Genomic DNA, 16281 nt, shown 5'->3' on the forward strand with positions numbered 1-16281 from the left:
TAAACAAGAGGAGAATTAACCAGCATCATGACGAAGCAGTATTTGTGAGAGGTAGTGGCTCTCCATCTTGCTCGCTCTCCCTCCTTCTGTTAATTTTTGTTGTTGCAAAATAAAATGAAATAAATCAATACGTGTCACCATGCTCTGTGCCAGTGACAAAAATAACATGGCAGAATGGAAGGGAGAGGAGTGGGTGGGGGAGCAGTGGGTAGAATTTCCCCCCAGAAAATCCAGGTGATGCAATATAAAGGAATCAGGCTGACAAACAAGATGTCATCCTGCAGAAATGGCTTTGCTCCAGCTGGCTATAGCTCATGGACAGTATATGTCTAGACCCACCTTTCCTCCCACATCACCCCACCTTGCCAACTGTTGGAGTGCAGCTGCCTCTGGGGTGGAACGTGGCAGCTGTCTGGAATGCAGCACTATAATGCTCTAGGATGATAATCGTATCTGTATGGACATTTGAGACCAAGTTTCTGGCTTCGGACTTGGATCAGAATTCCCGCAAAGTCCCAGGGGGGTTGGAGGGGGGAGGGTGAGTCATAGTCCTCTCTAAGGAAGCAGAGTGCAGAGCCCATGGTGGAATTTGGCATGGACACTGTGGCTGACACCCCATCTCATGGAAAAGATGCTGCAGAATCTGTAAAAGCCATAAACGAGCTGGGCTTGGTGACACAGCTGGTCCAAGAGGGAGCACCTCCAGCATCCCTTTGCATGAGGCTGGGGAAGCCATTCACAGATGACCCTGAAGTAAGAGCATCCTCTACTGAATCATCAGCATCAACTTTGGCAGCAGATTAGGTTTTCCTGGGAGGTCTCTCATCCATGTGCCATCCAAATCCACTGTGCTTAGCACAGTGATCTGTGTTCATCTCTGGCTTGAGATGCCAGAATGCAGGTTTCCTATGGATGCAGGACAGGGGCTTGCTATTTCAGATCACATGCAAAAGGCTGGGAATCCTGCAGGTAGGCCCTGATGAGTGGAAACATGAATGGCCTCATTTTCAGAGGCGCTCATAGCTCCCATCCATTGCAGGTGGTGTTTATGGATGCTCGTCGACTATGAAAACCAGGCCCTAAGCTCTCCAGAATACCCCTTGTAGCTTCACAGAGCCAGGAAACAGGAGCTGCCATGCCCTGCAAGGGAACCTGTCCTCTGACCTTCCTGAGCCTGTGACTCCCCAACCTGGGCATTCTTGGCAGTGCCACGTTCCCAAGTAAATCCAAGGGCGCCCCCTTCAGGAGTTCCTTTGCAACAACTGCTTAATCACCATCGGTTGCAAGTGCACTGGAGAAACACAGCTGGGGAGAGCACAGAGCAGTATCCTCTCTCCCCACACAGCTAGAACAGAACAGCACAGAACTGGTGGGGGTAGGGAGGAAGTGGCTCAGAGACTAAATAGTCACTGACAATTCTGCTGCTGGGTGCGGTCCCAGGCGTTCCTGATCTGATTCTAAGAGAACCAGCTGTCAGGGAACAGGCCACCTCCAGAGACCTCCATGTGAAATGGAGAGTATGGGAGATGGATCGGGCCTCTCTCTGTCTCCAGCAGTATCCCAGCCCTCCGCAGACACTCAGGATGTGCAGGGAAGCAGGTATAGCAAGAAGGGGCCAATTATGACGATAGCACCCCTTGGCATTTCTCTGGCACCTTTTATCCAGAGCCCTCTGCAAAGGGGAGAAATTATCATCAGCCCTGTTGAGGTACAGCTTTTCCCAGCTCTATCGTATGGGCATAGAACTGGACCCCATGCCCTCCCAGGGACAGGGATAACACCGCTGTCCTGACTCACATGCTGCTGCTCTAACCACAGACCCCATCCCCAGCCACAACCAGGAGTGGAAGCCAGGCGCCCCATATGAGATCAACAGTCATCCGTTGCATGGCCAATGTACTCATGTGAACCCTGTTTCCCATGCACTAAGAATGCCGCGAAGTCCACTAATGTCTAATGCCTCAGAATATGATAGTCAATAAGAGGAGCTAATGAAATCAGCCCAGAAATCAGAGGTGGAAACTTCAGCCCAGCCCCTCCTGTTCCATCGATTAACAAACAAGATTCCCTGCAGGGGCTCTTAATCCATCGGGCCAGGATCAAGGTCAGGAATGGCCCTGTTTCGGAGCTGCCCTCCCCTAGGGTTCTTTACCATTCCTGATGATGGGCAGTGCGACTTCACACACAGTCCCCTCTGTGGGTGCAGGGTGCTGAATGCTCAGACTCTCCTTCTCTCAGAGAGCCCTGGGGGTTGCCAAGGAGGAGCCACAGGGCCTCAGAGGACTAAGCAACAAAACCAGTGCAGCTTTGTCTATCTGCAGAAATCTTCCAGGTGATGTATCTGTTCAGACAGCCTCATCTCCACACCCATCACCTGGTCTGGGCTGTCAGAGCTTTGTGGGGCCCCCGGGGAATGGGTATGGGTTCTGTGCAGTCGCCGAAACAGGGATGGAAGTCACCCAAGGCCTGGGGAGAGATGGATTCTTAGCAGCGGATTCGCAGCCAAGGTCTGCGGCTGGGAGGCATTATTAAATAGATATGTACAGTAGAGGGACAGGCAGACACACTGTCGCCTGCCCTGACATACAATGTCACTCAGACCCATGCACACACAGTCCCAGCACCACACTTAGACCATCAATGACACATCGTCAGTCTCACCTTCCCCTGTGACTGAGCCACCCTTGTAAGTGGATTAACAGACACTGCATGTGTTCCCTACAGCTCCTGGTGATGGGGACCCCCCCAGATCAGCACGACGGAGCCCTCTGTATCCCTACGCTTGGGACCTCTGCCACCCACACCCAACTCTGGCCTCCCCTGCGCAAGCAGGAACAGCCAGCCAGAAATGCAGCCTTCTTCACTTGACAAGCGCAGTGGTCGTGGGTATTGGGTGGAGAGTGGGGGATGGCAACGGGAGAGGCAGAGGAGAGGGACAGCAGCGAATTGGACCTACCTTCAAGGGAGCCTGTCCCGAGCTACAGGCAGGTTCGCTCTTCCATGGGGAGCCATCCCTGCTCTGAGCATCTCCTCCCTTCCACTGCATGTTGCTACGGCGACTGCCTCTCTCAGCAACCCAGGGCTTGAGTGAGCAGCAGCAGCAGTGCTGGAGACAAGGGATAATTTGCAGCAGCAGCTCCTTATTCCTCTCTTAGACTCCCCAGTTGCTTGGCATCTGAGTGGCCATGGAAGGGCCAGGGAGAGAATTCAGTGAGGGCCCCTGGGCTCTTTGGAAGGGGGCAAGTTATTCCCTGTCCCTAGGAGTGGCTGGGAAATGAGACCTTTCCACCTCCACGCTCCCTGTCCCACAGCCCCTTGCACCTGTTAGAGCTGCCAGTCTAGGCTAGGAGCTCCCTGGAGTGGCCTAAAAGGAGCCTCCCCAGGGGCACCTTCCCCACCACGCCCTGTAATCAGGATGAGCCCAACTAGGCACCAGGCCACGCGGTGTTGCCGTGGGGAGGATTGTGATAGGATGCGCTTCAGGGCCTAATTTGGACAGACGTGTCCTATGTATACCCAGAGACAGAAAGACACAGGGAGGCCCAGGTACACCCATTCTCTCTCTCTCACCCATCCACTCACACAATTTCTCCATTGTGGGTATCTGTCTATCTGTCATACTGCTGACACCCACACTGCCGTGCAGATATGACACACACAGAGGATGATTTGTGGGGGTTTTCCTCCCTGCCCCACCCCAAATTATTCACTGTGGCACAGGCCTTGGGTGTGTCTCTCTCACACTATCTACACAGGAGTGACCCCTAGGCACACACGCATGTGTACACACCATGGCGTCAGTAGCAGTGGTGCTGCCTGGTCAGTATTTCATCTCCCTCTCTTTTCCCCTTCGCCCAGTAGCAGCAAGAGCCTGTGTGAGGAGCCAGAGGGGACACAGCAGAACGAATGCTGGGTAAGTGTGCAACAAGCTTTCAAGACTGTTCCTGTCAAACTCAGCATGCCTTGACAGCCCCACGCTACCTTCAGTGATCGCTCAGGGCTTAAGGTGCTTGCTGGAGCTTTGCTATCGTCAGTGTCCAGGATTCCCAGTGCCCCCACCCAGACTCTATGCATGGGAAGCTCAGCCATTAAAGGCACAATCCCCAATACCACAAGCGCATGGCCTGTGCTGGTTTCATTCCCGAGTCCCCACCAGACCCTCGATGCCTAGCCCCTCTGCTAGTCTAACTCCATGTGCCCACCAGCAGCTTCCTCTCCCTGTGCTGGTTTCACTGCCTCCTGCCTTGAATATTGTTTTAATTGTCAATACAAACGTCTCTTTGGGTTCTCTGCAGCGTGTTTGCCGCCTTGTCATTGTACCATTAGGTTAGTGCATGGGAAACAAAAAGCAACAATGACTGGAAACCCTAGGACCACTCTGTGTGCACTGTCCAAACACCATGCCTGGAATTCCCTGTCCCTGCCAAGGGCCCTGAGCTGGATAGACCAACACAGATGCTCTGGGAAGTTCCTGATCTGAGCACGAAGGGAAAAATCCCAGACACCTTCCCTTGACAACCAGCCAAACACATGATGGAATTAGTCGCCTTTTCCACTCCAACCCAGGGAGATTGCAAAACGCTGGTGCCCCCTGTTGCCTGAGATGGGTGGGCCATGCAGTCCATCCTGGTGGTTGTTGCTGCAGTGGCCTGATGTACGGGTGAGGTACTCCAGGTGCCAACGGGGGTGCAAACATGCAGCAGGCAATTGCCATGCAGTGTACAGGGGCAATTCACAGGGATGAATGGATCCATCAGAACCCCACAGAGGCTCCCAGGGAAGCCTGAGGTTTCTTGTCTGTATAATAATTTCTATCCAGTTCCCAGAACGCATCTGATCTGTGGCTCTTTGCATTCATCATTGATCATTTTAAAGGTCTCTCCAAATCGGGTGTAGTCCTAGGGCTTGGCTCACAGTGAGTGTGGGAGCCAGAGGCAGAGTCAGGAATGGAACCCAGGAGTCCTGCCAGCATCACTGAACTCTCAGGCCTGATTCCCCATTGCCCTGTACCTTATGCAGTTGTTTACACCTGTGCAAAGCGAGCGTGAAATGCCATCATTCAGATTTAGTAACGTGTCACACTCACAGAGTGCTTGTTCTGCACAGGAGTAAGGTATCTTTCAGCTCCAGGCATCAAGTTACCAATATGCATTAAAGAGCATTACAGCAGCACTTACGTCCTCCACCAGATCTCCTAGGTCTGTGGGGCCTTGGTTAGGCAGTGCCCCTGGGACTCTGTCATGGACGAGCACCCACCTTCTTTGCTTTAGGATCTTCTCCTTGCCCAGGGAACCCTGGCAAATGGCTCGGCTTATCCTGGCTGCCCTGCCGTCTGGAATCTGCCAGCAAACTCAGGCAGTGGGAATCTTTCCTGGGCCAGAGCGGAAGCAAGCTCCTACTTCCCTCTTCTCAGTCACAAACCTGTTTGGTTTGGATAGAGCCGGGCACTGCCGAGCCAGCCTAAACATTAACATAGTTATTAATGCACAGAGAAGGGCAAAGATGGGAGAAAGCAGCTGAGGCACAGAGAGCTGGTATAGTTACCCCAATGCAAATGTCCCTAGTGCAGACAGGCTGTCAAGTACACACGGCTGAGAAGGACTCAGAAGCCCAGAGTGATAACAAGATCCCAGCATATCACAGTCCCAATGAAGCAGTGTTAATCGCACCAAATAATTGCATTGACAATTGGCCATGGGCCAAGGTACAACAATGAAGACCCACATTTCAAGCTCCCGAAGTTCAGGGGTGCTTGGAACTGGCTTTTCCTATCCCCCACATTCATGCTCAGAGGCAAAGGGTTGGACAGGATAAACCCAGTTCCCAGAGAGTCTGGAGGACCCAGCCTGAGCCTCTCCCTCTCCCCTCCCCTTGTCCTTCTCTCTAATCGAATCAATTGAACATCATCATTCCACTCCCAGGGGCAGGGCACACAGCCCTCTCTGGAACCAGGCCCAGCTGGCATTTCATTGGGAGCAGAGTGGGATTGCAGTTTGGATCCTTCTGGAAGCCAGTGACTCTGTTGTGTCCAAAACTATTTCCATTCCTGCTCCACCTTTAGCATTAGCTCCCTACCCCTGGTGCTGCTGATGCCTCTGACGCTGAGTCTATCGTAGATAGCGATACAAACGGAGGGGATTATACCATGTGCAGCCTTTACACCAGTGCAAACCAAATACAAAACATGCTGCTCGGGTGGTACTTTCCACTCCCTTCTCATGCACTTTTCACTGGTGCGGATGACCTCACGAGGTGCAGTGCAGTGGGGAATTGGGCCCTGGGAATCTAGCTTCCCTGTGACTGACTAAGGCAAACTACTGTGATCTAATTGAACACCTCTTCTCTGCCCCCACCAAATTCAGTTACCAACCAGACCAAAGTAGGGTGTCCTGATTTTATAGGGACAGTCCTGATTTTTGTGCCTTTTTCTTACAAAGGCTCCTATTACCCCTCACCCCATCCCAATTTTTCACACTGTCTGGTCACCCTAGGCCAAAGTGCCCTGATATGGACTCTCCAGGGTTCCTGGGACCAGTGCCTGGAGCTAGACATCTCCTTGCCAGAATTACCTTTCCTCCGATGCTGCAGTTGCTTGGAGCAAGCAGGGCAAAACAAGAGGCAGGTTATGCTTTGCAAACTCTCATCAGTCAGCCCTCTTTTTTGTGAACCCTGAACTGAGGCAGGTTCAGAAATGGGGTCCATTTGTTCCAGCCCCCTCTCCGCCCCCAATGCTCGGGGTGGGTGGCCTCAGAAGAGACGATCCCGGGGTTCTGGCTCATCTCTAATTTGCCTCGCCGGCATCTGCTCTTTCATTCTGACCGCGCCGGCCTCCCCGACTCGCATTCCCAGACTCCCTGCCCCACTAACTTTATTAATTGCATGAGAGGTGCCATTATTACTTCCCCTTCCAGCGAGTTAATCTCACCAGCATTGAGACCCTTCCATCCCCAGCTGGGTCCCAATGCACCTCCCACTCCATACACCCCTCCCTGCACACACACACACACACACATACATACACACAAGACCTTTCAAGCTACCAGCCAGAGTCGGTGAGGAACTAAGCGGCCCGATGAGAAAAGCCTTGGGAAAGACATTTTGCTTTTAACATGGGGGCCATCATGCTTTGCAGGATGCAGCTGGGGTGGGATATCCTTGACTGCACTTTTTGCACAGAAAGACATTCCAGTCCCCTCCCCTCCAGCCCCCGCCCCTCCCCTCTCCAAGTCTCACCTCAAAAAACAAGAAAGAAACAGTGTGAGTTTTTTCTTCCCCAGCCATAATTAAAACAGACTCACCCTTCAGACTCCATTCTATATGGGGAGGTCAAGAAGAATGAGAAGGGAGGGGGGGAATAAAATAAAAGGGGGGAAGGGGATGGAAAGAAGGAAAAAAATTAAAGCAGAGATTACACAAAGGGAACTCCTCCACCTTTGAAGCTCTGGCTAAATAGGGGTGTGGGGGGGGGAGGGAGGGAATGGGGAGGCAAAACCAGCCCTTTTAAAGCCTTCTGAGTTTAAAGAATGTCTTAAATTCCTGTGGAAACAAGAACCAAACTCTATGAGGCCGAAGGGAAAAAAAAAACAGCCCCTAAAACAGCCCCTGTGCTAATTCTCTGACTGTCACACCTGGGAGCGGACTCCTGGCCTTATTGTTAGCCAGTAATTACTGGGTGTTGCATTTCCCTCCTGCTTTAAAGCTTCATTTAACTCAAACTGTTATAATTTTCCCTTTTTCCACCCTCTCTCCCTCCCCCGCACCCTACCTCAGCGGCATCCCTGCCGCATTATATTTGTGTAGCTTTGTAAACGGCTCTTTTTAGTCCCAGTTAAAGGATTAAGATTCTTCAACCCTGTCTGCCCCATCATTGTGAGAAGGAAAAGCAATTACAGGGAGCGGTCGGACGGCGCGGGTCGGGTGGTGGCAGAAGAGGCAACGTTGCTGCAGAAGTGGATTTGGGGTGTCCGTGGAACTCACTGCAAGCCACCTCAGGGACCAGGCCTCTTAAGGGTCTGATGGCTGCCATTGACTTCAAAGGGAATCTTGGGGGCTTAGCAGCATTCAAAGCAGTCCTGAAATCATAGAAATTTAGGGCAGGAAGGGACCCCAAGAAGTCACCCAGTCTATCTACTTGTGCTGAGGCAGGACAACCTAGACCATCCCTGACAGGTGTTTGTCCAACCTGTTCTTGAAAACCTCCAGTGACGAGGATTCCACCATCTCCCTGGGCAGCCTGCTCCAGAGCTTAACTCCCATTATGGTTAGAAAGTTGTTCCTATTCCTCATATCTAAACCAAATCTCCCTAGGGGCAGATTAAGCTGATAACTTCTGGTCCTACTTTCAGTAGACATGGAGAACAATTAGCCCTGACTGGCAGTAGCAAGCATGTTATGTTAGGAGAATCAGATTTCTCTGAGTTCAGTTATGCTGGAGTAATCTCACTAAGTCAGAGGAGCTGCTCTGGATTCATGTTGGTGTCTCTAAGAGCAGATCCTGGCCCGAAGCCTATACCTTTCTTCATGGCCTTGTCACTGCACCAACTCAGCCTGTCAAGTGGACTCTGCTCTGCTGTATGCTGTATTGCCAATTCCAAGCATTCAGAAACCATGAATCAGGGCTCCCAAATTCATTAAGTTGGTTTAGAAATCATGAGATTTAAAATACCAACGTATGATAGGATCTGTTTACTGACCTTCTGAAACCAGCACCCGCAGGGATCTCCTTTTCTATGTTTTCTCCCCAACTGGGAATGCTAGATACATGCTATTTTTGAAAATGAAAGCTGAGGTTCTCATGTAATCACATGACTCCTGGAACTGGGGCTTTCAGAAAAGCTCCAGAGCTGGCAACATTAACAGAACATTAGGAAAGCTGCCATGAAATGCCAGGATATAATTCCGTTGGTGTGGAGCACTGGGGACATAGGCTGAATACAAGTGTAATGGGGTGAAATTCAATGACCTGTGATATACAGGAGGTTAGACTTGATCTAATGATCCCTTCTGGCCCTAAACTCTATGACTTTATGATGCCAGAAACCAAAAGAAGCCAGAACCCCAGAAAGTAATTTTGCTACTCACAGAAGGGCTAGATCGCCAGGTGGTAAAACCAACAGAAGCTTTTTCACTACAGCTTCCACCATTGCAAGGACTGCAGCGGTGGTGACATGCGGCCTCATTGCCCTAGCATAGCCAATGCCGGTGGGTGGGAACTACCATTTCACCAATACTTCCCAACAGCAGACCTGGTCTTGGTAATCTAGAGCTGTGCTCAAACCACCCAGCTCGCATCTGAAAGCAGGAGACTTCCAAGTTTGCTAGAAGTGGGCTCTGCTTGTGCTGCTTTCTTTGGTTAATTTAACAGGAAATTGACATTTAAAATAAAGAGTTTTCTTTAAAATCATTATTATTATTGTAGTCCCTCGGAACTCCAATCAAGGATCAGGGCCCCACTGTAGTCGGCGTTGTACAGACACAGAACAAAAAGACAGTCCGTGTCCGCAAAGGACAGTCCCAATCCTTGTCCACCCTTTTAAACACATTCTCTCTCCTCTGCTGTTAGTATCTTGGAGGAGATACTGCTATTTGGCTTCTGGAAATAGGTTTGCTTCCAACAGCCCCAGCTGGGCTTGCATTCCACCCTCCCTGGGTCACAGCAGGGAAGAGAGCAGCATGCACCTGAAAATCCTGGGCAGCAAGGTGGGGGAAAGCGGACGGTATCTCTGCAGGGGAAGCTGGATACAGGACCGTTGCATCAGCCCCCAGAGCATGGCATCGAAGCCTTTTTCCCAAGAACAAATTAACACCCCGTTTGATTGAAGGATGCCTCCTCCCTGTGAGTCTCATTTCAAATTGCCGGTCTTCAGTGCCCTGACCATGCACAGACACAGATGGCATGCAAATCCTCTCTAATGGCAACCACTCCTTGGGATTATGGCCTGGCAGTGTCACCCTGATAGCACACACTGGGCCCTTCATGCTTTGATGGGGGGTAGGGAGGAACGGATGGACAGGAGGCAGAGCAAAGCTCCCTTTTGTGTATGCAGGGAAGCCACCTTGCTTTGCTCCTAATTTGCCACTGATTGATTGGAGTCTAATGTTTCCCTTTCAGGTGCTGTCTCCCCAGACATGGCCCCTCTTGCCTCATTCCCAGGGGCTGGAGCCAGTTTCCAGCCAAGGAACAAGAAGAGGCATTATCACCTTTGGGCGGGCGGGCTGGTCCTCTTCTGGCCCCAGCTCCACTCCTCTCTACTCTTTCCCCAAGGCCCCTGCTTTCAATCAGCCCCTACAGCCCTTTGATCTCACAGAAATCCCTCTGTGTCTAAAGAGTAGCCAGGTATTCAGCCTGACCCAGCTACAGCTCAGTGCCAGGAAGGGGCATTTCCCATTTTCTTGCCTTAAAGAGACACCATCACATAGAACCTTGCTGAGGCTCCAGTTCAAACATTATGAACCAGCTCTTTCTCACTCCAAAAAATAAAAAAAAATCACAGGATTGGCTTAAAAATCATGAGACTTTTTAAAAATAATTGTTTGTTTTTTAATTTGCTTGGGTTTTTTGAGCTTTTTGGGGGTTTACATTTTTGTGCTTTTATCCACAGCTACAAAAGTTAAATATTTACTTAAAACCCCCAGCATAGTATGGCTACATTAGAAATTTCAAAGCGCTGCCCTGGCAGCGCTGTGGGAGCGCTGCCACGACAGCGCTTTGAAGTGTGAGTGTAGTCAGAGCCACAGCGCTGGGAGAGAGCTCTCCCAGCGCTGCTTGTAAACCACATCCCTTATGGGTGTAGCGTGCAGCGCTGCCGCCCTGATTACACTGACACTTTACAGCACTGCATCTTGCAGCGCTCAGGGGGGTGTTTTTTCACACCCCTGAGCGCGAAAGTTGCAGCGCTGTAAAGTGCCAATGTAGCCAAGCGAGCTGGGGCTTTACTGTCCATGCACTGCAAAGCACAAGTTTCACTTGCAGCACAGGCTGAGGTCTTGTCGACTTCAACAGCACTTTAGCACACGCTCAACTTGAAGCATGCGCTATAAGTGCTTTGCTAATTGGGACCTGATCCAGAGCATGTTGAAACCATTTGGAGGCCTTTCCAGGAACTTCAGTGATTAGCCCCTCAGTCGTGCTAGGTCCGTCAGGGGAAAACCTGATAAAAATAACCAAGGCTGCGGCAGTAGAAAAATCTCTGTGGTTCTTTCTGACAAGCGCGGCTCACTAGAGTGTAATGCTCTTCTGCCAGGCTAGGGCTAGCTTCTGATCACAACTAAACCAGGGGGCATGATTCACTTCAATAGGAGCTGCAGGTGCTCGGCACCTCTGGAAACCAGGCAAAGGTGACTCAAGGTTATGGATTTTAAGGCTCTTTAAGGGACTGCTGTGACCATCCAGTCTGGTCCCTGCATCAATATGAGCCAGAAAATTCTACTCAGTCAAACTCAGTCAGTGCAGAGGAGCTAGTGCATCTTAGAAAGGGCCCTTTACAGCCTGACTCTGTGCTCACTTAGACAGGTGTAAGACAGGAGAAACCCTCTGAAGTCAGTGGATTTGCTCTAGTGTAAGAGACAGCAGAATCAGAGCCCTGGTCTTGATTTAAGGGCTCCATACTATGAAAGATTTCCCCCACCCCTTGGCACTTCAAATCAATGACCTCTCCTGTAAATGCTCACCCAAGGTCATGGAGCAAGACCGGGACAGAGCCAGGAATAGAGGCCAGGCCTCTTGACAGTTCGAATCACAAAACCACTGCTCCTCTCTAGCAGTATAAGACCTCATCATGGCACTCTCCTCGGAACCGTGCTGAGAAATGGGGTGAGAGTGACAGGGGGAAGGGGTGTTGGAAAACTGATAGGATTCATTGATTAATGAATACAGTTAACCAGGATCTAGCTTTTCAAGAGGCAGTGTGGGCTAGTGGTTATAGTGCCAGCTGTGGGAATAGAGAGATCTGGCTTCTATTGCCAGGTCTGTTGCTGACGTGCAGGGTTACCTTGGACAAGACTCTTCACTTTTCTGTGCTTCAGCTTCCCCTCCCCACAGTCCAACCCTGCCCTGCCCTTCTTATGATTTGGCTATTTGGGGTGTAGTGGTAAAATTTTCAAAAGCACCTAAGTAATGTAGCAGTGTCAATGGCTATTAGCCAAGATGGTCGGGGATTCAACCCCATTCTTAGGCTGTCCCTAGCTTCTGACTGCCAGAAGCTGGGCGTAGATGACAGGGGACGGATCATTCGATAATTGCCTGTTCTGTTCATTCCGTCTGAAGCACTTGCCATTGGCTACTGTCAGAAGACAGGATACTGGGCTAGATGGACCATTGGTCTGACCCAGTTAGGTCGTTCTTATGTTCAGTCCCATTAACTTTCAAACAACACAGGCTCCTAAAGGCCTAAGTTACTTTTGAAAATGGGACTGAGGCTCCCAAGTCACTCAGGCACTTTTGAAAATTATACTCTAATCTCTTTGGCACAAGGATTGTCTCCTACTATCCCTCTGTGCAGCCTCCAGCACAATGGACTCTGCGGATGGCACTGGAATACCCATCAAGATAACAATTCTAAGGCATTAAACAAATTCAAACATCCGTGCCTGTGTTAGGGCAAAAGCGAACGCAGGGGCCAGCCTACTGAGCCAGCTTGAATCCAGCTAGTGTGGGTAACAGTAGCAGTCAAGACAGCACATTGCGGACTTCAGCTCTGATAGTACGAGGCGAGTCTGACATAGATGTTGGGAACATACTCGACTTGCCAGCCTGCTCTGCTGACTTCATATTGTTACCAATACTAGCTAAGCGAAAGCTAGATTGTATAGGCTGGCCTGTGCACAGCGTCTGTTGTGTAGACAGCCCTTTAAATAGAGCCAAAGATTACTTTGCCTGAAATCACCAGGGAGGGAAAATCATTTGCTTTTTGCCACGTGTGCAGTTTATTTAACTCTTTGTACTTTGCTCAACTTGGGAAGTGCAGCTAGATCAGCCCTCTGCTGCTGCGGCATTTGGGTCTCCAGTACAGCAGAGCAATGCTTACATCTCAAAAGAAACATACAGACAAGGCCCCAAAACTTGCTGTGCTTGAAATAAAAAAAACACCCAAGACATTAATTTTTATTCATTTCAGGTTGTTTTTGTTTTTTTTTTAAAGATCCCAAAGTCTAAATGTTTAGGCCTAAAGTGACAACAGTCGACTCTTTAAGGAAATATTGGAATGTATTAAAAAACCCTAAAACTGGTTTCTCTTTACCTGATAGGGGATCATAGACACTAGGCCAGGTCGCTCCCTGGCTAGTCAAATGGGGGTTCCTCATTTTATTTCTCTTCCAAAGTGGCAGTGTGGTTGGGAATTTGGTCTCTGGAAGCAACAGGAAAGCCCGACTGAGGGAAGAAGGGAAGTCAAAACCCTACAATAAAATAAATAAAATAAAGAGGCTTGTGACAAGCTGAAAACAAGTGCTGGGATCTTGCCTCTGCAACTGTGGTGGTGCTCAACCTTTTCCATGCTGGAACGCCCACCCCTCAGTCCCAGAACCCTCTTCCCTCTGGGTAATAACCAACCAGGAGGGGAAAGATGGCCCAGTGGTTAGAGTGCTAAGTCAGTACTCTAAAGACCTACGCTCAATTCCCTGGTCTTCCTCTGACTATCCTGTGTGACCTATATGGCAGTCACTGGGTGCTTTTTCCCCCTCCATCTAGATAATCCACCTCCTAGGATGATGGAAGAATTCTTCCACTGACTTAGCCACATCTATACCGGGGGCTAGATCGGTTTAACTATAGCACTCAGGGGTGCAAATATTTTCATTCCCCTGAGTGACGTAGGTGGGTCAATCTAAATTTTAAGTATAGACCAGGCCTTAGTCTCTCTGTGTCTCCGTTCCCCTTTGTACAGAGGGGATAATAGCACTCCCCTGACTTCCAGGAGTGTTGTGAGGATAAATATAGTACAGATTGTGAGGGACTACAGTAATGGGACCAGCTAAGTACCATAGACAGACAGACATCTACCACCCTTCTGGGAAGGCAGGATGATCTCAACCCTTCTGCTGCTCTACAGGCTTCCAAGTCACTTGGATTTGTTGGCCCTGGGACCCATACAGACAGTCTCCTGCATATCACCTGTCTGTTTGCTAGATACATCCATGCACACTGGAGAAAAAAGTCCTGTTAGTTCATCCCTATCCCAAGGCAGGATTCTTCCCTACAGTCCAGTCGACAGTCTTGTTCCACTGTGTCCACAAGGGGAGACTGGCCCACAGTCTAAAACATTGCACCAGTCAGAAGTTTTGAGCTTAGCCCATGTAGTGGAATAAAAAAACCCAACCAGCTGCCAGGATTGGTCCCTCAGGAACTTGGCTGTCAGGGTGGAGTTAGCATCTTTCATGCCAAGAACAGGGTCAAAAGGAAAAGTCTCCAAAACCAGTTGCTGTCTGCTGCCCTCCCAGCAGGGGTCGCTGTACAGAAGGGCAGGCAAAGCAATGGATGTTGAATCTTGGGAGTCGTTATAGGGGTGCTCTAGAACAAAGGGAAATCCTGCCTGGGGTTACATCTATTTACAAAAAATAACCCACCACACCTGATGCTTGCTTCTCGAGTCAATATTTCTTTGTGCCTAACAGAATCAAAGTATAAAAATAGAATATCTTTGTAAAAAAAAAATATGGGGAGTGGCAGGGTGCTGGGGGGCACAGTCCTATGTACAGCTGGGGCAATGGGTGTGCATGGGTATAGGCGCGTTTGGAAGGCAGGATGCACAGCAACGTGCAGCATGGGGTAGTGGTGGGCACCGGACATGCAAGTGACACACAGTCCTAGGTACGGAATCGGGGAGCAGAGTGAATCTGTGTGCGGAGAGGCAGACGGCCCAGCCCTACATACAGCATGGGGCAGCAGCCTGGGTCTGTGTGTGGGGAGCAGAGACGGCCCAGCCCTCTGCACAGCAGGGGTGAGTGGCACTATCCAAAGTGCAGGGCCCTACGTGCGGGGCCGAGGGGTGCGGGTGCGCTTCGTCCGGCGCGTCGGGGAGGAGGATCCCACAAACTCAAACTGCTTCTGCCGCTCGGCGTTGTTGGGGAAGGGCAGCTGGCCGCGGTAGAGGCGCTTGATGAAGTGTGCCTCCCGCTGGTTCTGGCGGCTCTTGGTGGCTTTCCGAGGGCGGCCCTTGCGCGTGAAGGCCATGTACCAGCCCTCGTGGCGGGCATTCTGGAAAGCTGTGTAGTTGTTCTCCAGAACGATCTCAGTGAAGATGCAGTCTTTGCTCTTGCCATTGGGCTGGAGGGAAGGAAGGGGAAGAGAGTGGGTTAATCCAGCAGGGAAAGGGTTAAGTGTTGTTAGGCTGGGTCTGATCCTGGGCCACTGGTTTTGCCATTGGACTTTGTGGGAGCAGAATCAAGGCCTGAGAGGATTTAGTGCCAATAGAAGGTGCCGGGTTGCCAGATCTAATGGAAGCCAGGCAGGCTTCCCAGGCCCCTGCCAGGCAGGGAACCCCACTGCTCGGGGATAAGAGGGGAGTCCAGTCTCTCTGTCCCATTCAGTCCTTGGCTGCTGTTCTGGGGATCCCAACAACGGGGCTGTATAATGCTAATGGGGGGGGGGGTGCTTTCTGGATCCAGTGGGAACTGGACTAAGACTCACCAGGTTCATAGAATCATCAGGCTGCAAGGGACCTTGAGAGGTCATCCAGTCCAACCCCCAATCTGAGGCAGGACCAAGCAAACCTAGACCACTCCTATGACCTGCTGTTAAAAGCCTCCAATGACAGGGATTCCACAACCTCCCTTGGTAACCTGTTCCAGAGCTTAACTACCCTTGTTAGAAAGTTTTTCCTAATATCTAACCTACATCTCCCCTGCTGCAGATTAAGCCCATTGCTTCTTGTCCCCCCTTCAGTAGACATGTAGAACAATTCATTCATGGCACCCAAGCCACCAACCAGGGATGGCTTATAACCCCTGCCAGTCAGAGCTGGACTGGAACTGATGTCCTCTGCTCCCTTTTCAATCCCATCAGTCATTCAGTCCCCCTTTGACTTGCAGTTTTGCTCAGACAGCTACTTGAGATAGATCTCCCACTCCACATATCATCCTAGGGCAGAGCTTCTGTTTTCTCCTCAGCATGATGGAAGAATCAAAGAACAACCAGACCCCAGAGTATCCATCCCAAGCCCACAGCCTGCTGATGTGGGGCTTTGAGAGTTTACTCAGGGCTCTCTGGAAATAGCACGAACATCAATAAAGCTCCCTCCTGTAGCTTGCTATCGAATCCCAGGGCCTTCTTTTAAGGAGCTTCCA

At 50.5% G+C, this 16281-nt stretch overlaps 1 protein-coding gene across 1 annotated transcript in view; it reads right to left on the reverse strand.

The window, feature by feature from the left end:
- Window positions 1-14965: 14965 nt before the first annotated feature.
- The window catches only part of FGF17 (fibroblast growth factor 17), a 28946-nt gene continuing 27630 nt past the window's right edge, over window positions 14966-16281 (reverse strand). The window contains exon 7 of the mRNA XM_032800895.2: window positions 14966-15262. Coding sequence (XP_032656786.2) covers window positions 14966-15262 — 297 coding nt within the window. The remainder of the gene's footprint in view (window positions 15263-16281) is intronic.

This window comes from Chelonoidis abingdonii, chromosome 2, assembly GCF_003597395.2.
Source record: "Chelonoidis abingdonii isolate Lonesome George chromosome 2, CheloAbing_2.0, whole genome shotgun sequence".
Lineage (NCBI taxonomy): Eukaryota > Metazoa > Chordata > Testudines > Testudinidae > Chelonoidis > Chelonoidis abingdonii.